The 23,730-nt window shown below is 36.4% G+C and overlaps 1 protein-coding gene across 3 annotated transcripts in view; it reads right to left on the bottom strand.

Annotated features, from left to right (window-relative positions):
- Positions 1-23,730, bottom strand: part of CTNNA1 (catenin alpha 1) — a 175,488-nt gene that overhangs the window by 41,097 nt on the left and 110,661 nt on the right. For all 3 annotated transcript variants that reach the window (XM_081309444.1, XM_081309445.1, XM_081309446.1), the window contains 2 exons: positions 14,095-14,175; positions 12,526-12,678 (listed from right to left, as the gene is read on the bottom strand). In XM_081309444.1, the coding sequence (XP_081165570.1) occupies positions 12,526-12,678; positions 14,095-14,175 (234 nt within the window). The remainder of the gene's footprint in view (positions 1-12,525; positions 12,679-14,094; positions 14,176-23,730) is intronic.

Below are 23,730 nucleotides of genomic sequence, written 5' to 3' on the forward strand. Positions count from 1 at the left end.
CATTGAAAACAGTGTTAACCTTGGGATAGGATAGGGTGAAGTAGTACCAATCCATGATCAGAACTTGGGTTTTTAATAGAGCAATGCCAGGGAAGGTCCCTGAGATCAGAAACTTCACCTAAAGTTAGAACAGCCAAAAGGCAACCCACCTTAATGGAAAGTGAATTAAGGAAAAAAAGTCACCATGAAGAAGAAAATAAATACTTGCTAATCAGCATTCACTCAAGGGAGAAGAAAAAGCCCCCAACTAAAATTCTAACCAAAAATTGGCTCTCCACAGGGGTGTAGGTATAGAAATTATGTTATTTATATGGCAAGCAAAATTTTGGGGTTTAGTACCTTAAGCAATTGGCCAAAGCAAATATAAATGGAAATTTTCTCTCATAAGGAAATCTAGACCCAAGACTCAAAAGCACTTCCACATACAAAATGTCAGGAATGTGAATTCCCAATAAACACAGAAAGTACACAAGGTAATAACCATCTTGGGCAAAAATAAGCAAAACAACCCTTTATATAAAATGATCCATAATGAATGCAGACACTCAAATAATCAAAAATGAAATATACTTCTTCTATTAAGAGGGAAAATAGCATACATGAGGAAAAAGACATCTAAACATAACTACACAGACTTGAAAAAGACCAAAACAGAACTTCAAGAAAAAGTAGCAACTTGTATCACTTCTATAAATATAAAAACTTGACTAAACACTGCTTAAAAGAGAAATATTTATCTGGAAATTCAAACTAAAGAAATCATTTGTAAGGAAATTAAGAAATTTTCACGATATAGAAAACGTGGAAAAAAAAAAAAAAGAAAATGTGGAAACCACAAAAGAGGAGATATGAAAGATAGAGATGATGCACTATTTCATTACTAAAAATTTCAAAAGAAAAAAAATGCTGGGGTACAAGATACTGTAAGAAAAAAAATGACTGAAAATTTTTCAGACAGAATGAAATATAACTTCCAGACTTGGGAAGTCAAATTCTAAACAGGACAAATAAAAATAAACCATACTTAAACATGCTAAAGTGAAGCTTTAGAACAACAATAAACAATCAATCAATCCAAGGGCATTTACTCCTAACAGATCTCTCTCTCCTACTAAAGAATTTCCTAAAGAACATACTTCAAGGAGGTAAGAGATCCCAGAAGAGGGTTTAATATTCAAGAAGAAATGGGAGACAATAAAAAGCTATCAGGAGGCTGGGGTTGTAGCTCAGTGCTAGAGCACTTGCCTAGCATATGTGAGGCAGTGGGTTCAATCCTCAGCACCACATAAAAATAAAATAAAGGTATTATGTCCATCTACAACTGAAAAAAAAATATGATGAGCAGAATTACATAAAGGTGCCCCCAAAGGAAATAATCAACAGTCTAACTCATGGGCTAAAAATTAAATAAAAGAACCAAAATAGCATACAACTATATTTAAGTTAGAGAATGAGTGCATTCTAAAATTCTTATACTACTTCAGAAGAAAGAAAAGATAGAAATTAACCCATCCTGTGAGTTAAACATACATGTTAAGACATTCATTTTCCACTAATATAAGACAGAGTATATGACTTCCAAAGAAGAAGTTGGGGGGAGGGTCAGATGGAGGACTCAATCAGTTCACAAGAAAAAAAATAAGAGAAATAGAAAATGAGGAAAGGAATGAAAAGGTTAAGAAAGATAATAAAATGCAATACTAAAATTAATTCACATTAGTAATATTAATGAATATCATGAAGCCTTCAGTCCTCCCAATAATGTCATAGACAAGCTAAAGGTCATATGCTGGCTTAGCCCCTAATGGATCATAGCTGGCTCAGTGGCAACTGATTGTTACAACTCTGTAGAGTACTTACAAGAAGAAAAACAAAACAAAAACAAAACACCCCACTGTGCTATATTTATTATTAGAATGTTGAGGATACTATTTATTTAATCATTCAAAGTCCCTCATACAAAAAACCCCATGTAAGAATTCTTTTTACCTTCTATTTTTAGAATAGACCTAATTTCCAGGGGGGGTTGTTTTGTTGTTGTTGTTGTTAATCTTAAATATAAGAACTACACAACTGTGTGTGTTTCAACTCCCCTTCACCACTTCCCACCAGTAATTCAATGTAAAATCCAAACTCAAGCATGGCAATTAAGTTTGTAATTGTCTACTCTTCTTTTCTTGGTCCCAATTTTCCTTATCTCCCTATTTTATCATATGTTTTTATTCAAAATAAGTCATGTCAATCTAATTCTAGAGAGGAGAATACAAATATAAGCATTGCAACAGCAGATACAAAACAGGATTAGAATAGTGTATTTACTGAAAAAATAATAAAGTATTTTAGACAGCTTGGATATTTTATATATTTTTAAGGTTTTTACTTGTAGATCACCAGAGGATCTGTAAATATTTAAATTCAGATGATACTGTACGAACAACGGTCTCTTATGTCTATTCTACTTCGTGAGGATGCACTACTAAATCTAGAAAGGTGCCTGTCAATAGATGAGCCCATTGTTAGTGTTGTTTCCTGATGGGGAACTGGAGGGCCTATTTACTCTGTTCTGGAAAAGAGTCAAGGTTGGACAGAATGATTCCTTAATCATCCTACCACACTCAAAAGAGAGCAACAACAAAAAGAATCTTGAGGCTTCTTGAGAACAGGGCTTATCCAACTGCTTTCACCTCACTGTCCCATAATTTGACAAGGTGGCTAAGTTCAGCCACAAAAAAAAAAAAGCAAGTTTGTCTGTGGATAAGGTACATGCAGGACACTTCTTTCACGTAGCCATGTGTACCTGAACTTAAAGACCCTTGAAAATGTGAGAAAACCAAGTTTGGTGTGTTTAGAATTCTTCTGGAATCCAAGGTTAGAAACCCCCCAAGGATACCTGACTTCTTTCATGCAAACATCTTTCAGTTTTAGAAAACTGAAGCTTCATTTAAATTTGCTATTGGCCAGATTTTCAGCCTATAATATCCAACAGATGCACTGAGAAAATACCAAGATGTCACAGGTGGTAATGTAAGGTCAATGTTTAATTCAAATGCTCTTCACAGAGCCTTCTTCAACCACATATCAGCATATCACAGAATAAAAGTTATAATGCCGATCATTCAATTTGCAGTTAAAATACACATTTCAAACCAATAAAGCTGTACTCTACGAAGTCCCTGATAATGAGAAATATTGGAGGAGGGGGAGCAAGTGATGACAGTACAACTCAAAAGCACACCAGTTACATTCACTTTTTAGTTTTCAATTCATAAGGCTATGAATGAGATACAATCTTATTGTAGCAAATTCAGTATAATAAGAGGCACATTTTAATATAGTATCTGAATCGGAAGGGAAAGGGATACTAAATGATATATAGTTTTTATAGGCATGACTTTATGAATGGCATTTTTCCTATTCATTCTTAATTTATAAAATTGATAAGACTCAGAAGAGAACAAAATTAAAAGGGAAACTGATTACTCTTTAGCTATTAAGCTGCTCACTGCCAAAGGAGGTGGGCAAGAAACAAAGCAATTAAAAGGACATATGGTTGTTGCATTATTGACAAAAAGGTTAATATTTCTGACAGCAAATTAATTTTTAACATCAATGCACTTTAAATTGAAGAGCAACTTAAAGAAACAATTAACTTCATATGAGAGAAAGAAGTGCAACCAAACAATTAAGAAAAAAAGCCTTCAGTGCTATACTCCGGAACAAAAGAAAATGGTAAAATCACCCAGTTCACTAACACTGCCCCTCAGCTCCTGCTCCCCTCATTCAATGACCCTTGGGACATACAAAATCTATACACACTTCACATATGAAAAGGGGGCTTCAAAACCATGCAGAGAATTACCCAGTTTCATAGATTACTGTAAGAAAATCAGAAGTCTCATTCAGATCCTCAGAAAATAACAGTTAAGAAAAATCTCATGGCAAATATTTTGATATTCACTTTCAAGGAAAATCACAAAAGTCATTATAAGAAGGATCCAATAGGCAGCCATGGCCACATAGTTACTGATACTGTGTGTACACAGAAGGAAAGTTGCTTCTGTTGATAAAACCTCAATCGTTGGCCTGTGGTTTTCATTCTTGAAACCAACCTGTATTTCCATAATATGATATACAACATAGGGCACCATAAGAGGTTTCTACTTTAAGATGGTGTTATTTTCTAATACTACTCAGGAACTATTCATACCATTTGAAGAAACATTATGACACCCCAAATTAAAGCATAAACTCTGTATTCTATTTCATTTGATCCAAGGGGAAATTAGTCTATTAAAGTAATATATAAGACTTCTAAAAACTAAGTTAGCAAGAGGCAAAATATTAGCTCTAAATTTATTTTGGGAATGAATTAAAAGGCTAATGAAAAAAACAGCTTTGGCACTCAACTTCCATTTTAAACACTGATAAAATGGATAACAAATTTTTTTATCTCCCTTCAGCAAAATTAACACTACATTATACAAAATATATACACCACACAAAATTCACATTTATTATGATTCTCTCTCCTTCCTTGGTAAAAGACAGTCTTCATGTCAGTAGGGATTTTTCTTTTACAAACTACTATATCCCTGGTATCCACAATAGTCACCTGGACATATTAGGAACTCCATAATATTCATTATAAGAATCTTATTAACATTTTTTTCTCTTTCTAATAAAGAAAGTTTGCTTATGTTTTTTAAAGCTTTTTTTTTAGGTAAATAAAATAATACTGCTCAAATCTATGTCATTTAATCTTTTTTTTTAAATATTCTTTTTTTTTTTAAGAGAGAGTGAGGGGAGAGGGGGAGAGAGAGAGAGAGAGAGAGAGAGAGAGAGAGAGAGAGAGAGAGAGAGAGAGAGAGAGAGAATTTTAATATTTATTTTTTTTAGTTTTCGGCGGACACAACATCTTTGTTTGTATGTGGTGCTGAGGATCGAACCTAGGCCACACGCCTGCCAGGCAAGCGCGCTACCGCTTGAGCCACATCCCCAGCACCTATGTCATTTAATTTTAAAAAACAAAATAAAACTCTCCTTGCCAAGTATGTGGTGTAACACGTGATCTCAAGAGACAGGATGCTGAGGCAGGGAAATCACAAGTTTAAGGCCAGCCTCAGCAATTTAGGAAGATCATGCCAAAAAAAATTATGAAGAAAGGGGTGGGGTGGTATAGAGATATAGTGCAGTTGTACAGAGAACCTGGGTTCAATCCCAGTACTGGAAAACACACACACACACACACACCCAAACAACTCCCAATCTCCCAGTTTTTCTCTTCATCTCCACATCCCAGAAGATCAAAATTCTTCCCCATTATAAGGAGGATACATTATGATGTCTTTTTGTATAAACATTACCAATATCTATGAACAAGACAAAGCTCACTAACACTTGCTATTCTGTTGTAATGCACAACTGTGCATTTCCACTGAATCAGAGTATTTGGGCATGGTGGCTCAGAAAGAAATCTGAATAACAAACAACTGGGTGACTGGTAACTTTCAGAAATAGGAGGTTCATTCAATAGTTGTTGGATACCTGCTATGTTCTAGGAATTCTTCTAGGTCTATGTTGTCATTGAATGTATGTTCTATTGGAATAGATGGGTCCAGACAAGAAAGAAAAGTAAGTAAATCCAAAAAATCTCAGCTCATAAGAGCTATGAAGAACAAAAAACAGGTGATGAGATGAAAAAAATGACTGCCGGAGGATGAGACAGAGGGAATCCAAGAAAACCTCTCTATGGTAGTAACAACCTCTCTATGGCAGTAACGTCTGGCTAGATGACATAGTTAAGACACAATCAAAAAGGAAGAAGTAGTTGAACATGGAAGGGACCAACCAGCAAGAAAATTCAGGACTAAGTGCAGCTGGAAAAGCAGACAAGGTACTTTCTGGGCCATGGCTAACAACCTGGACTTCAGGATTTTATTGCAAGTATGCCTGGAAGCCAATGGTGGTCATGAAGCAAAGGAATGATATGAACTAGTTTAAAGAGATCATATTCATTCCTTTGCAAAGAAGAGGCTAGAGAGGAATAAGAGTGCAAGCAAACAAATCAAAATTCAGGAGGCTGCTGCAAATATACAGTAAAAAATGACGGCTTGGACTAAGGAAGTGAATGATATGGGGACTTATTGATTAGATATGGAAAATAATGGGGTTTAAAAAAACAAAAAACAAGGATAAGTACTAGATTTTTAGCTTGGAAAACTAGGTGGAACACTGGCATAAGAAAAATACAAGATGTTTTATCAAAGCATTTTATATCCATATATATAAAACATATACATATATAAAACATATTATATATATATATATATCAGTAATAAGAACAACCTAAATAACCTAAATGCTTAAAGATCAGATTAGATAAAAGGAGAATATATGTTAAATAAATGGTCTAATAATACACATTGTACCACATACATTGTGACATGGTAAAATGGCCATGATATGATAAGTGGGGGGAAACAAATTACATCATAACATGTTATGATATCATCTAATGCAATAAATAATCCCCTGCATCAATTTTGTGAATGTTTTTTTAAAAAACCATTCACATACATTACTGTATATGAATCTACACCACAATGTTATTTTCTTGTGTTTTTAAAATTTTTATAAATTTGCTAAAATGAACTTGTGATCACATTTTCATAGCCCCCCCGCCCCCTCCCGCCCCGCTATATTTCAAAATGGCAGTTTGCTAAAACCGAACCTAATCTAAATTGGCACTTTTATCTTTCTCCCTCAGACACTATTACTTTCAGAGACTCTTCTTATTTCTCTAATAAATAAGTTGGGAAAAATGAGTAAGCAGTGTTGTCACAGACAACCCTAGGCGCACCTTGACCATTGAGATTTTTATGTGGCTCTAGATCTCCAATGCAGTGATCACATGGCATCCCCACATGATTCTGGAAAGGAACCTGGTTATCAGTGTTGAAAAACTTATTTTCTAACACCAAATACACAAGACCATACACCTCAGGGATTAGATGTGAGAGGTCATCTAACTCCAGAAGCAGCTACCTGAATGATATACACAGCAGCACCCAAGTATTCATAGAGAAATCATTATTTTTTTTAAAGTTTAATTACAAGTCTATATAATGTTTTTTGAAGTACATCAATGTTATTAAACATAAAAAGGTCAAAATCAACACACTTGAGCCAACATGGACAAGTAACTCTCAACTACCTGGACAGTCACTTTGCAAGGCAGATGGTCTCTATCAACCTTGCAAATGTGCTTCCCATTTCTAGGTTTTAATGATATTAAATTACTGAATAGTATTTTAATAGAACTTGCGCTGGGAAGTGGAAGGCAGCTAGTGTCCACAAAGAAGCTGCTAGAACAGACTATTCCTATTGTCACCTCATATGGAGGTAAACAAGGTAGACATTAAAAAGATATGAGGGGTATGGTATGAACATGTTCTATCTAGATGACTTAGCAAGATAAAATAAAAGAATCCTTAGCCTGGCATGAAGATGCAAGCCTCTAATCCAAGTTACTCAAGAGGCTGAAGCAGGAGGACTCCAAATTTTCAAGTGTAAGGCCACATGTGGCAACTTTTGAGATCCGGATCAAAATTAAAAATAAAAGGGCTGGCAGGGGTGGGGGCTGGGGAGGACAACTGGGGTTGTAGCTCAGTAGAAGAGCACTCACCTGCACTGGGTTCAATCCTCAGCACAAAAGACAGAGAGAAGGGGTGGGGAAGGAGAAGGGCGGGGGATTGTGTCCATCTACAACTTAAAAAAATAATAATTTTTAAAAAGGGGAGCTAGGGAGGGGCTGGGGTTGTGGCTCAAGGGTATAGCACTTACCTAGCACACGTAAGGCAATGGATTCGATTCTCAGCCCCACATTAAAATAAACAAAATAAAGGTATTGTGTCCATTTACAACTTAAAATAAAAATTTAAGGGGGGGGGGGACGGCTAGGGATAGAGCTCAGTGGTAGAGTACCCCTGGGTTCAATCCCCACAAAAAATAAAGTGAATAAATAAAAATTAAAGGAAGTCTTAATTGGCTAAAGGGCTAACTGTTCCAATCAAGAGAATGATTTTCAGTGGCAAGCAGAAAGGTTATTATCTTGTGCTTTGTCTTAAGTCAACATATTTTTTTAAATATCAGATTAGATAAAAGTAGAAAAGACGTACTCATCTTCCTATAATAAAGATAAAAAATGACATATTTCAAAAGAGGTAGCCAATAATATGAAGAACATGGCAACAGAAATCCTGATAAAACACTAAATTGGATGTAAATTTATATACAATGAGTGTCAAAACAACACATATAGTTGTACACTAACACACACCATACTGACAGGAATGGACAAGATGGCAATGTGCAGTATCACCTCCACAGGAAAAACCCAGAAGCTCTGACTGACAATGAGCTCAGAGGCATCACAGAGTGCATATGCTGCCCAAAGGCCAAGCCATCCTGGGATACACGGTCTACCTCTGGAATGACAGAGGTAGAGCTATAGCCAAGACCTCCATTTGCTATCACTGAAGGAGGTGTTCAGTGAGGGCTGGCACTTGAATGGAGGGCAGCCAGGGAAGAACTGTGATGAAGAGAACCTCTGGAGGGCCTGAGTAAATCATGTAGACTAGTAATTTGTCCAACAGAAATATACTGTGAACTACATGAGGACTTGTCGATTATTTAGTAGCCACACCAAAAAAACTAAAAGACAAAATTAATGATGTTTTATTAACCCCAAAATATTATTTCAACATGTACACAGTTATCAAAAATTACCAATAAGTTATTTTATATTCTTTTTCCATACCACATATTAGAAATATATAGATATATACTGTATACTCAAAGTAACTCTCAACTCACACATGTGGAGCAGCAAGATGGGTGAGAAGGTTTAAGAGGAGACTGGCCCTCTGCTCCTAATCACCAGAGACTATACTATTAGAATATACTACCTCTGGAGGAAGTGAGTTTCTCACAACTGAAGGAGTCAAAGAAAGATTACATGATGATAAAAAATGCTGCAGAAAGGGATCCACACAGTGAGAATCTTTAATTTCATGAGGAAGAACCACTCACCCTGGTATGAAGAGATGAATTTGATTTCCTGGAGAAAAGAGAAAGCCTGACTGCTAAAGGGCAGAAACTAAAGGGAAAAACAAAACTCAAATAAAGCAAATAGTTACAAGGTAAGAGAAGTAGTACATGACTGGGTAAAAGCCATAAAAAGGGTCTACCTAAGGTGCAGGAAACAAACCTGCCCTCTCTTACTGCTTCCATGTTGTGCTTATGGTTTGGTAGCAAGGTAGGCTGGCTGTGAAGTCAAGCTACCTGAAAACCACATACCTTCATAGGAGGTGTTGAATATTATATAATTTGTTTCGTGTGCTAGATTTCTGGGAAGGAATGTATAAATTATTGAAATTTCAGTAGTGATAAGATCTCTTGATTATTCACAGCTGGCCCTAATAATTTATGTTAATAAGGTGATTTAGGTGAGGGGGACAACCATCTGATTAGACAATTGGGGCTCTAAGGTCAGTTCCTTATTGGAGGAGAGGGGAACTGGAAATAAGCTCCATTAAATCATATATTCAATTAATCATAACTACAATGAAACCTCACTAAAACTCTGGACACAAACAGAGAAGTTACTTGGTTGGTGTATACATGGATGTGACAGGAGGGTGATGTGCCTTGATTCCACTGCAAAGGGGTACATCTTTGCACCTATGCCTTCCCAGATGCCCACTGTGCCTCTCTTCATTTGGCCGGTTCTGATATACGTCCTTTTAAACAAAATGTTACATGAAATGTTCTAATGAATTATCAAACCTGCGATGGATCATGGGAAACCCCTAGATTTGTAGCCAGTTGATCAGAGTAGAAGTGGCCTGGGTACCCCAAACTGGCAGCTAGCATTTGAGATATGGGCAATCTTGCTGGGGACCATGGCATTAATCTGTGGGACTTCACTAATTCCTGATGGTTAGTATCAGAACTGTACTATAGTATTTTAGGAGATCCACTTCTCCCAAATATATCTGGTAGTATTCTGCAGGGAGGCTGCAAAATCTGAGCTTCTCCTTTCCTGCCAGGGCCTTATCCCCATAGATGAGCTCAGCTCAGCTCAGCTTTTTATTTCCCTTAGCCCCAAAGAAAATGGCTGTCAAACCAAAATTGGCCTGTAGACATCTACTCCAATTAGGAGGGAATGACTAAAAAGAAGTAAAAAAAAAAAAAAATTAACAAACCGCTCACAAGGAGGTATTTTAATTTTGCCAAAACAAATCTTTGACTAGTTCAATATACTTCATTATAACGCAAAAGTAGTAAAGGGTAAAGAAGCCTTGTCATTGAAGAATAAAGCTCTGCCTTGAGTCAGGAATTTAAAGCTTCTAAAACACTTTGAAAATTCATTTCCTTTTCATAGACATATGCAATTATGTATCTTACTATCTCTATTATTATAAATGTAATTTAACTGTTTGTAGAATGGTATTACAAAGCCTATGGTTATGCCTCAGGCATCGAAAGGCCACATGTCATTTAATACATAGATAAGAAGGGGGCGGGTATGGGGATTGAGGACACAGAGAAGGGAAAGAGGTTAGAAAAGGGTTAGAACTGAGCTGTAGTGGGAATACCACATTCTAATCTCTAAAGGAGCACTTAGTGATGTTCAGAATGAAATAAAAATCACAAGCTTGGGAAAACTTCTGAAGCAAGGTCTTCAATATTACCAATTCCACCCCACCCCTGAGCTTCTCAGTGAGTATTAGGCTATCACTAAGATTCTCATTGTTGCAGGGATACAATTTGACTAAACTTAGGCAAGCACTTAAAGTCTTTAAGCTTCTATTCACTTACCTGAAAAATGCTGTTGTGGAAAGTACAGAGTATTGGTTTATAGTCCATCTTCAGAAAGTGTTACTTCTGTTAACGCTGGATAGAGGCTGAAGATAATACAGTTGGCCAAAATAAAGGGCCCTCCAACTCAAGCAAAAACAACAGCTGCCCTCTCTTTAGCTGCCACACTGAGCTTGTTAAGGGTGGCAGTGTCCTTGATTGCTATCACTCAGACAAACCCTAATACAAGCTACTTATAAGAGATTGCCTTCCCGACACAATCTTTGTACATTTGGAAATTACATCTGTGTTATCATATGACCATTACGAACAAGATTATGTTTAATGGAGACACAAATGAAAGTCTCCAATTTTAGTTGCAGATGCCAAAATAATTAACTTAAATAGCAGTAGACTTACCTATATATTCTGTACATAATCAATTCAAGTCAGAATAACAATTAATGTTCAAAAAAACTAGATTTAAAATTAGTAATGCATTTAATGTGATTACTGATGTTTTCCTTGGAATATTTTTATGGTATTAACCTGGGCTAATGTTACCATAAATTCAAATGCACAAGACACACATTTTACATGAAGGCCATTTTCTGTTCTTAGGTCATGACCAACTTACCAAATGGTTTACATAATATCTTCATCAAATTTTAAGTGTTTTGCATTAATTTATAAAATTAAACAACTTGAGTATATGTTTACTGTGTGTCACATTTCACAAATATAGCAATAATGAATAAATTAAATAATAACAAATTCAGTTAGCTTAACTTACCTGGAAATTTAATGACAATTCACTTTTTATTCTTATGACCCTACAAACAAACCAACCACTGCTATACAGATTTCTACTCTGTAAATATATCTAATTAGCATCATGTCAGGGCTCATTTTCTTCACTTTTAATTTAAAATTTTTTAAATATGCTGTCATTTTTAAAATTTTTAATAAAATAGATAATTCCATATTACATAGAGAGCAAGTCCACCTACTCTTGTTGATAAAAATTTAGAAATATTTTCTATAAAAAGCTTAATATTTGATTGGGAATTGATTCATCATATCATGATTTCTATAGGTTCAGAGTATTCATCCTCACCCCATTCTTACTGATTGAGAAATTTTAAAATTCAGAATAATTTTCTTCATTTTTAAAGTAATAAGATGGGTCTGAGTCTATGACTCTGACATAAAACTAGTAAGCACCTGACATACATCATCTTTTGTTCCTTAAAATAATCCCAAGGTAGGTATCATTAGTATCCTCATCTAACAGACAAGAAATAGAAATTGAGAGGGCTTAGGTAACCTGCCAGGAGACAAGGCCAGACAATGTGACTCCCTGAGAGCTCCAGCTCTTAGCTACAACCATTTTCTACACTGCTTTTAAAACAGTGCCATGATAATCTTTACTCATATTAACATTGTTATGATGTGAAGTTTCTAAGATGGAGTCTGTCTATATAATTAGTGTAAAACTGACCAAAATGGTGGCTTGGGATATTCAGTAACAATAAGATTCTCATTTTATACATGTTGTATATTGGGTGAACCCTTAACATTATTTAGCTGATTAAAGCATGTGAATTAGACTTGCCACACTTCACCAAGTTACTTAACAGTTAATGAAACTGTTAATGTACTTACCTCAATCAATTTGTTGGCATGTTCACGAAAAACTTGGGCATACTCCTTAACTTCTTTCTCATTTCCATTCTTTGCAGCTTCAATCAATACTAAAAGTGGAACGTTGGTTTCCAGGAAAGAATCTGAAACGTGGTCCATGACAGCTTTGCGGAGCTAATAATTAAATTGTATAAATTTGATTTTATTTCCACCAAGTAGCTAGATCATGTTTTTTTCTTTAGTACTTTTAAATCTAATAGAAGCATATGATAGATTGGTTGCACTCATATGAGTGCAATATATGAGTGCAACCAGTAATGCAATTGCCATAACCTGCAACACAGGAAACATAGAATCATGGAGACAGTGGTTTCCATTATACTCACAACACTTCAGATAGAATCTCAGTTTTCAAGACAACATTCTTTTTTCTTAGGAATTACAAAACTAAGGCTTACATCTTACAGGAATAATACAAAGCGGAACAGAAAGCCGCTCTGGGTGAAGTAGCACTCAGCCTTGAATATATATAATTAGCTTAACTAACTAAATGAAATGAAGAGAAAAAAAGCACTTTCTGGTTTATCTAAAAGTGCTAACACACTAGGCACTTTAAAACTTAAAGGATATCTTTATAAAATTTGGGGGGTGGCGGTGGAGTTGGGAGATCAAAATTGAGTATAATGTATGCTAAACACATACTCCACCATTGAGCTACAAACCAGACGCCATCTTTACAAACATTCCTGATACTGTTCACCAAAAGGAAATTGAATCAGGGATAGTTCTGTCTTTAATTTTACTTTAAATCAGACACAAGCAATAAAATGTCTCTCTACTAGTTTTTTAGAAATTGTCTGAATTAATTATAATTTCTTATGTCTTAATACTTTCTTGTATAAATTCAATCCTAACTTCTTTAAAAATTAAAACTCAATCTGATTTTCAGATGGAAATCTCAGCACGCCAAATACCTCTATACCTATCATACTTGAACTAGAAACATATCTCTACCAAAGATCTAAGGGAACTGCAAGTATGTGATCAGAATGGGGCAAGTCAAATGAGTAACTAGAATTTTTGTCTCTACTGTAATTATGTAAGAGATCCTTCCAGGGTATTTTCATATGTCCCCATTTTCATGCTAGACTTAACTTATTCAGTCCACCCCAATGCTAATAAAATCCCTATGAGATTTTATTAGCCATTATGGACTTTATCAGCAAAACTACAGAGATAGTCACTTTTCTGTGAAAAATCCATCCTTTTCCCCCCAATAAAACCATAACCCAAGCCTGGAACCGTGGCACACATGTAATCCCAGCTACTGAGGAGGCCGAGGCAGGAGGATCCCAAATTCGAGGCCAGCATCAGCAACTTAGCAAGATACTGCCTCAAAATAAAAAAATAAAAGGAGCTGGGAATATAACTCAGTGGTAAAGCGCTTGTCTGGCATGTGTAAGGCCCGGAGTTTAATCTGCTGCACATAAAGTTTTTTATTCATTATTTAATCCAGTATTTGTTAGAATTTTAATTAAAGCTACAAAATCAAGAACTTAGAAAAGCAATCAGTACTTTCTTCCAGCTTACCTGTCTACGCAAGTCCCTGGTCTTCTTGGTCATTTTATCGATTGCAGAATTGAGTGCATCACTTCTTTCTTTACGTCCAGCCTACAAAATATGTAAGAGATAAACATTTCAGATTCACAGGGAACCTTAGTAAATAATATTTAGTGCTCTATAAACATTGAAAAAAATACAACTTTTTAATTTTTAAAATTTATTTATATATTTAGGCATACATGCAATACAAGGGATTTAATCCAGGGGTGTTCTACCACTGAGCTATATCCCCATCACTTTTTTTTTAATTGTTTTCAGTTGTAGACTGACACAATACATTTATTATTTATTTATGTATGTATGTATGTATGTATGTATGTATGTATGTATTTATTTAATGTGGTGTTGAGGATCAAACCCAGTGCCTCACACGTGCTAGGCAAGCAGTCTACCACTAAGCTACAACCCAGCCCTATCCCTATCCCCTTTATTTTGATTTTGAGACAGGCTCTTGTTAAATTGCCTAGGCTGGCAACAAACTTGTGATCCTCCTGCCTCAGCTTCCCCTTTCGCTGGGAATATAGGCATGTACCACCCAGCCTGGTTTAGTATACCTTTTTTAGACCAAAGTTATAAAATATGGTAAGTATCCTATATGGTTTTCTTCATAAAAACTTAACAACTCTTGGTTTCCATATTATCTGAGATTGGAATTGAAAGGATTTTACCAAAATAAGAGGAGCCAAGAGACAAAGCCATTTGTTTAAAAGTACATTTTTGTGTTAACTCAAGATTCAGGATACACCAAGTTCATTAATAAACAAGCTGCCCTTGAACCACAAGTAGAATAAGTTATATGTTGATGAACTATGAGATTTTTAAAGAAAGTCAGAGATCAAAGATGGTCCCTGACACTAACACCAATACAAAACAATGTTTTAAAACTAAGATGTACCATAATCAGAGTTAACAATGTATATTATACAGTTCAAATCAGAATGCTTTGTGAAATTGTCTTTTTTTTTTTTTTTTTTAGGAACTTCTAGGCTAAGCTTAATGCAATTATAGTGTACAGAAAAGAAGATATTAGCCACTCTTGGAAAGGTATATAAATCAGTACTTCTATAGAGGTGGGAAAGGGTGGTGATGAGTTGAGATTTGCCTGGGTAATATTCTGAATAGAAACAAAATAGCTGCTAGATGAAAGAAAGAGGACAAAGTTTTTATCCCAGGTGGTGCTAACTGTGTCCTTAGAAATACCTAGTAAGACAAAAGCTACATTAAACTAGGAAGTACATTAGAAGTCCCCTCCCCTATCCCAAAACATATGTAGTTGTTTCTGAAAAACATGTTAGTAAACACAGGGGAAGCAGGACACAGTGGTGCACACCTGCAATTCCAGCAATCTGGGGAGCTGAGGCAGGAGGATTACAAGTTCAAGGGTAGCCTCAGCAAGTTTAAGACCCTGTCCCAAAAATAAAATAAAAAGGGCTGGGGATACAGCTAGCTAAGTGGTAGGTACCAAGTATGGCCAAAAATAAAATCATCATCATCGTCGTCTTCTTTTTCTTCTTCTTCTTCTTCTTCTTCTTCTTCTTCTTCTTCTTCTTCTTCTTCTTCTTCTTCTTCTTCATCATCATCATCATCATCATCATCACCACCGGAGAGATATAAATGGACTAATGAATTTAACCCTTTGGGTGCCCTTGAAACATTCTGGTATGAGTACACTATCAATATATAAGCCAGCACACCAGATAACTGGGTAAGGATGAGATCTGGTTGTATGTTTTACATGATTTGTTATTTACATCTTCTGTTAAGTGAGGGACAATGCCACTAATCTCTCTGACTTCATTTCTACACACTACTAAAGAAAAGAGAGAAAGAATATTGAGGACTACAGGTTATTTAGCAAAGAAGAGAAAGGACATAAGAAGGAACTTACAAATATTAAGAGTTGAAATTTAAGTGAAAAATTGAGATGGTCACTATGAAGACCCTGGCCAGGGTCTCATTCCTTACCCTTTCCACCAACATTCCTGTACTGCCAATAAAATTAAGTAGTCTGTTAATATTACTTTAGTTGGTAATCTTCTAATATCAACAAAAACTGATTCAGGTTGGAGGATTGCTACCTGCAGAAATGTTTTAATTTATTCAAGGCCATCAGTCAAAAGAGAACTCAAAACTAAAAAGTCACTGACAATCTCAAAGTCGAAATGCCAGGATCTAAGACAAAAGATGTCTAAAATTGAATCAAAATCAAACTCATCATCAATGCTTCAATCTGGAAAGTCTCAGCACATTCCTTAGACACTCAAACATTTACTTCAAGAAAATTTCTCTAAATAAACTCAGTAAAGTCTGTCATTGTTCATTGTCTATTTTGTTGGGTATCTCTAATCATCTACTCTGAAACTATTTGGAATTTGAAACCCAAAAGTTGGGCTCACTGATGATATAAGAGCCCAATCTCCTGCCACCTAGAATGCCCAGATTTTCCCTCAATTTGGGTAAAAGGATTTATTGTGAAAATTATATAAAACCAAATCCATGAAATGATTTTTTTAATATTTATTTTTTAGTTGTACTTGGACAAAATACCTTTATTTTATTTATTTGTTTTTATGTGGTGCTAAGGATAGAACCCAGGACCTTGTGTGTGCTAAGCGAGTGCTCCACCACTGGGCCACAACCCCAGCCCCCCATGAGTTGACTTTTGAAGGAATTGTAGTCACATAGGAAAATTCATTTAGATACAATGCAATCCATTCCATGAATCTGTTAATTCTGACATTTGCCAAACTGCTCCCAAAATCAATTTGTCTTTCTTATTACTGTGAGAAATAGAAGTTTATGCCTTATTAATCAAGACACGGCAGATCAGAAGCAGTTATTTACTAAACTTTTGAGGTTACATTAGATAGACCACTTTTAATTACTTTTTTTAAAAAAGTATAGTTCAAATAGCAGGTCTAGGATTCCAATGGTACAGTGCTTGCCTAACATGTAAGGGCCCCCCAAGTTCAACCTCTTGTATTGAAAAAGGCAGGAGGAATGATTATATGTACATATGTAAGGGTAAAATTTCTAAGCTGATTCTAAGCTGCAAAAGTCTGAGTTAAAGTGTAAAAGACTAGGGCATTGTAAAGCTTCTAGATTGCAAGGTCTGGGCTAAAAGGTAAAAGCCTATTGTTACAATTCCTCTGCTATCCCCGGAACCTGTAAGTTGTTAGGACAATGCAGGAGCTGCTCAGTAAATATCTCCATTGATTCCCTGGTTGTTTAATAGCTAAGGGCTCCAGGTAGCATGGCACGTAGGCATCCAGGCCCCAGAACCAATCAGTTTGAATGTGTACCCCACTTAGCAGTGACCAATCACCCCTGCCCAAACTGTTCCCGCCAATGAATGGACTAATCATGTATCAGAATTGTTGTTCAATTTCCCCGCGCCTCATGATGATTTGTTCTGATGTATGTAAAGCCCCCCACCCTCTCCAAAAAGTGTACTTAAGCTCTGCTTGACCTCTGCTCTGGGCTCTGGGCTGCTCTCCCTTCTTGAGTGAGCTCAGAGTCCCAGCGCGCTGGAACGGATCCCCCTAATAAAATCCCCCTTGCAATTGCATGAAGTTTGTCTCGTGTGGTCTCTCCTTCTCCGACGCTTCGCCGGACCCTTACACATACAAACACACACAGACACACACGCTCACAGCCTTAACACAAAGCTTGATCAAAGTGGAAAGCTTAGTGATCTGTAAAACATGATTTTACTTCTGAAATTAAACTCATTATGAATTTTTAGCAATAGTTTAATTGGGGCAAAAATAAAGTCACTTAAACATAATGTTAAGAAAAGCAAACCTAGAATATAACAGTTAAACATCCCTTATCTGAAATGCTTTGAACCAGAAATATTTCAGATTTCAGAGTCTTCCAGATTGGGGATGCTCAACTTGTATAAACATTATTGGAAGTAGTGAGGAATCTTTAAAATAACTGATCCTCAGTTCCCACCTAGTTGAGAGGACTCCATTCCACTGAACAGAGAACACCCAGGTTCACTTATTTTGATATGTGTATCCCTTCTTGGCAGTGGCAAAAGGGCCAAGAGAAAAACAAGGCATGTTTGAGGTCAACATAAAGCTTTTCTTCAGCAAGTAAATCTGAGGAGAGGCAAACATTATGAGGCAGTCTTTAGCAACACAATTTTGACTGAGATAGTGAAAGGACTTCCAAAATCCTACTCCATGTTCCTTCTGTGTAAACAGACTATTTTCTTAGCCATACTCTATACTGAACCTGCTCCGCATCTTTGGAATGGACAGGATTAACAATAACCCTTCTCTCAGAGAGTTTATAATCTGGGGTACATCTAATTCAGTGATATCCTTTATCATGCAAGGCCTGATAGGAGCTCCTGATAACATAATAGCAGGTCTGAGTAATAAGTATTATGCAGAGGAGGTTACATTAGAACTGCTTGACTCCACTCCAACCCTTGCCACATGGAAGGGATGAAATATGGAATGGCCAAGAAGGAGAAAAAATATGTTCCTGGGATCACTGGTGGCATCACAAGGCATATTTTGGTTTCTAAATGATGGGACAAAGGTTTCCAGGTAAGTCTTCAGGAAACTACTCAAACTATACAAAATAAACCTCATCTCACCACGTTTCTGGAGGAGAGAGGTGTGGAATGCTGTGAAATTAATTATCTATATGATCTTTTCGGGAATCTTCTGCCAGAGTTTACCTTCTCTTTTCTATACATTCTCTCTGGGAAAGCCTGCCCATTTCCATTACTTTAATAATTATGGTCACTCTGCCATCTTCCACATGCATTTTGGTTCTGACACATGACATGCTTCCTTTCACTACCTGGAATACCCTCCTCCTCCTCTTCTAATTTCTATCTATCCCCCCTGGATAAGGTATCTCATCCTTCTGAAATGTTTCACTAGCCATTCTCTTAAGTTCAAGTGTCCCTTCAAAGTGCTCCTACAAGCATCTAGCACTTCCTCTCACAGTCCTTCTCAAAAATCACACCCTGGCATAATTATCTGTTGACTTTGTCTGTCATTGGCTGTGGAGGAAAAGAAAAACAAGCAGCCCATTACAGACATGTTTAAAAGTCATATGACTTAATGTGGCAAATCACCAGTCTCCTGTTTTTTTGTCATTAGGAAAAACATTAAGACTTTTCAAACTCCAAATACTGCTTTCTGTTCTCCTTTTAATCTAGAGTAAGGTTGGAAAGGGTGGGACAAGAGGGTCAAACTCAAGGTTTTATTAACCTTAATATTGTTGAGAGCCACAGTTTAGTCAGAATGACGCCTGGCATTTTTGCCAGAGGGAATGGTTGAAAGGTGATCCTGCTCCCGGGATTAGGGCGGCTCCTGCTGGGATTAGGGCGAATCCTGCTACTTTGGGTTCCAGGAGAATTGGCGCGTGGAGGGAGTGTGTTCCAGGGAAGTGTGTGTAGAGTGCCGGTGAGAGTTGGGGAATAAAGAGTTGCTGTTTGAACCTACAAGGCTTTGTGGCGGCTCGGTTGTTTTGTGCCCAGCCAGACTGCGGCATAATATGATTTAAAAGGAGGCAGGAAAGTCTAAATTAATATAACAGGAAGGCCTAATTAATTATATATAATGCCTTCATCAGTCTTCAGAAAATTAAAATTAAATTAAATTGGCCTTCTATAGGGCCCAAGTCAAAATGGACACCTAAAGCCTTTTCCTCTCAAAATAATGAGAAAAAAGGGAAACATTGAAGCTGTCATCTATACAGAAGAAGGTTTCAAATAAAGAAAGGGGTATAAAACTTCAGAAAGGAAATGATGCATCAAGCTAATAATTGCCTCAAGAAGCCTTCAGAGAAGACTGAGGACTAAAGAGAATCTTGAGGAAAAACATTTTTAAACCAAAGGAGACTAACACCTATTTACAGAGTCAATCCAGCTCCAGCAGCAATGGCGCACCCATGTAATCCCATCAGCTAAGGAGGCTGAAGCAGGAGGATCATGAGTTTGAGGTGAGCCTCAGCTGCCAGGGAGACCCTGTCTCAAAAATAAAATAAAAAGGATTGAGGATAGAAGCAGAGATTGATCATCCCTGAGTTCAATTCCCAATGCCCACACTCCCTGCTTTTTTGGGTATGTACCTAAATGGTTTGATGTGAATAACATGAGAAGCAATTGACCATTACTTCCACCTGGTCCACATATGGCTGCTGGGCTCTGTGGTAAGCTGAATATGCAACAAGAAGTTATAGAGAATCTATACAAAGCTCAACAGTACCTTAATCTTACAATACAATGGTTTTGTAGACATATGTTCTTAAATCCCCCTCCCCTTTGTTTTTAATACTCATCCTTCAGTTTTAGGTGGACAAAATATCTTTATTTTATATTTATGTGATGCTGAGGACCGAACCCAGTGCCCCACGCATGCCAGGCAATGACTCTACCACTGAGCCAACCCCCAGTCCCTTAAACCCCTTTTAAAGAGAACCCTATCCCTCAATTACAAAGAATAGAATAGTTTCTAGTATGCCTAATACTATTTATTTCATCCAAAAGTTTAAAACAATAGGTGAGGAATTCTAACATTACGTATCACTCTATTTCCCTTCTCTTTCTTACCTCAATAAGAGCTAAGAAATGAGCATTACAATTTGGATTTTTTCTCAGATGACAGAGCTACACTTAGCAAAAACCATAAAACCCTTCAAAAGACAAGTGACTAGAAGAAATATTTGTAAAACATGATAAAGTTAATCTCCTTCATTAAAAAAATAAAAGTCACAGAAGTCTATATGAAAATGACTAGTCCTGAGACTAGAGAGTTGGAATGAAAAAAATGTAACATATTACCTGTGAAAAAGAAAATGCCAATATCCATACAAAATGATGTCCAATTTTAAGCCTCTTTAAAGAAGAAAAGAATATTTTTCACTATCAGCTTTGTATACATATTTAGATTGTGATGGCTTCCACAATGGTGTTAATGGCAGGCAGGGATGGTTGGTACATAATTACAGACTAGGGCAGGATGTAGAAAATGATTTTAAAACTTTTTGGAAAAGCAATGTCCATCAGTTTTAAATAAACATACCCTGTAGCCCAGAAGTTTTACTGACAGAACCTTACTTTATATATAAATTTGCCTTTTATTTCTTTTGCATTGATAATATCACATATTTAATTTTTTTATTGCCTTGGCACATGTTACTGCCATTCCACCCTAGAACTTATTAAGAAGGTTCTTAGAGAATGATGTTTCCAAGCTTCAGCAAACAAGAGTGCTACCATCTAGCCAATATACATGCAAATCAGTTCCTTTAAATTTAGCCAATTGGGTCAGAGAGCCCACTAAAATTAAGAGAGATTCTTCAAGTAAGTATGAATGGGTATATCATCTCCCAATTTCAAATGGCTCTGTGTAGCCCATGGCAGTCTATACTGGGAGGAGAAAACCTGACTAAATCAAAAGCCACTCTGAAATGTAGAGATGGAGATTCCAGAAAGGGCAATCCCAAGGTTGGGCTAGTATTTTAAGAATAAAAAACAAAGCTTGCTATACACAAAGGAAGGGGGAGACATGAATATAAGAAAGCCACTGGCAGAAGAAGAGTGGTCTGGTCATATATATTTCAGTCTGTGTATATATACTAATCAAGATTTCAAGATTGTTATATTTGTTTTGTTATTGATGTCTATGGCAGAAAAATGAAAGATTGCCATGGTTTAACACCTGCCTAATCTTCTCTTATGGAAGATTTCCCTCACCTAATGTCCAACTTAGGTATATCACCAAGATATACTGAATTATCTATCTCTGGGCACAGAATAACTCTAGCCCAATGGAAGTAGGCCGTTACATGATCCTGACCCTAACATCCTGCAAGAGCAACAAATGCCCAAATGCACTTGCCCCCAAAACTAGAAAGATGGGTTTCAAACTGTGTAACTTACAAGATAAAAATGGAACACCATTCACCACCACTAGTGTAGTAAACAACATCCTTTTCAACAGTTTTCTCTGTTGGGTTTACTAACAGGAGGACAAAAAACTTTTAAAATGTCAACAGTGGACAAGGAAAGGGATGATTCAGGCAAAAAACTGGGATTCTAGAGGCCTAATGTAATATGGACACTTACTTTCAAAAGGAAAGATTCCTTCTTCCTTCCAAAAACAAAAATACACTTAAAACTCACTTATTCATTATAATACAAGTCTCAATACAACACAGGTCCAAGTATGTGCTTTCCAACTAAGACCCCCAGAAAGGATCTCAGCAGAAGAAATATTCAGACCTGCAAAGTTTAGGCTCTCTACCCTAAAAACTGCTATCACTTTTTGATAAATGTGAAGAGATTTTCCAAGGAGCAATCAAGACTGTCAACAAGAAAGTTTTAAATTATCTCCAGGGCACTTCTGTATATCAGTCTGGTGCTAGGGTACTAGCAACTTTTAGAATTGGGCACAATTAAGGAAACATTTGACGTTTTTGGTATAAAACATAAAGCTCCTTATCAACCACAAAAGAACAGAAAATGTGCTGGGTATGGTGGCACACACCTTTAATCCCAGTGGCTGGGGAGACTGAGCCCCTAAGCAATTCATTGAGACCTGTCTCAAGATCAAAACTAAAAAGGGCTGAAGAATGTGGCTCAGTGGTTAAGCACTCCTGGGTTTAATCCCTGGCACTCCCCCGCACCCCGACAAAAAGAAAATATATCTATAGATAGATATAGCTATGTAGTTACATATGTATACACATTTCTCCAAGTAGGGGAATAACTCTCTCTAATCAGCAATATATATTAAGAGTAAACTCTAATGTGGAGGAATGCTGACAACCACAGCCACCTAAACCCTGCTGTAATTTAACACACTAAATCTGCTTAAAACCGTTTTACAGAGAGGAGAGACTGGTTAAATTTTATTTTCTCCTCTGCCTTAATCATGAGCATCTAAACTAATAAGAATTGAAAGAGATGATACATAGTATCTTCCAAAAGTTGTACTATCATTTTAATTAAGTCAAAAGCATCTGTATGTAGAATAAAGCTGTTCTAAAATGAAAACCAAGAAATTTTAGTTCAGAAAGAACAAGGGCATCTGTATAGCCCTTTCAACTAAAGAAAGATAAAGACCAAAATATGATACAAAATTTCATCAATTGGAACTGTGTTTTCCACCATTTTTTAAATACCTTTATTTTGTTTATTTAGTTTTTTTTATGAGGTGCTGGGGATAGAATTCAGTGCCTCACACATACTGGGCAAGTGCTCTACCACTTCTACCAATTTTAAGGCAAACACTATTTTTAGGTCCACAGCCTTGGCCTTTTGAATCTAAAGAGCAAGCAGGTAAGAAAAGAGGCTGGAGTACTCCTGGGTCCTATGATATAGCATCAGTACTGCCCACTTCTTCTGGGGCATCAAAAAATGATTTGATGGAGATCAGGAGCAATTATGTTTCCTTATAGCTCCAGCTACTCAGGAAGTTGAAGAGGGAGGATCTTGAATTTGAGGTCATTTTAGGCAACATAGTAGAGACCATCTCTCTTATTAAAACAATAATAATTACTAAGACTTTTCATTGCTTCACTGGACAAATGTCCAGGCCCACAAGTCTTTTATAATAGTACTAAGATAAT

Source organism: Spermophilus citellus (genome assembly GCF_964194105.1).
Source record: "Spermophilus citellus genome assembly, chromosome: 1".
NCBI classification, from domain to species: Eukaryota; Metazoa; Chordata; class Mammalia; order Rodentia; family Sciuridae; genus Spermophilus; species Spermophilus citellus.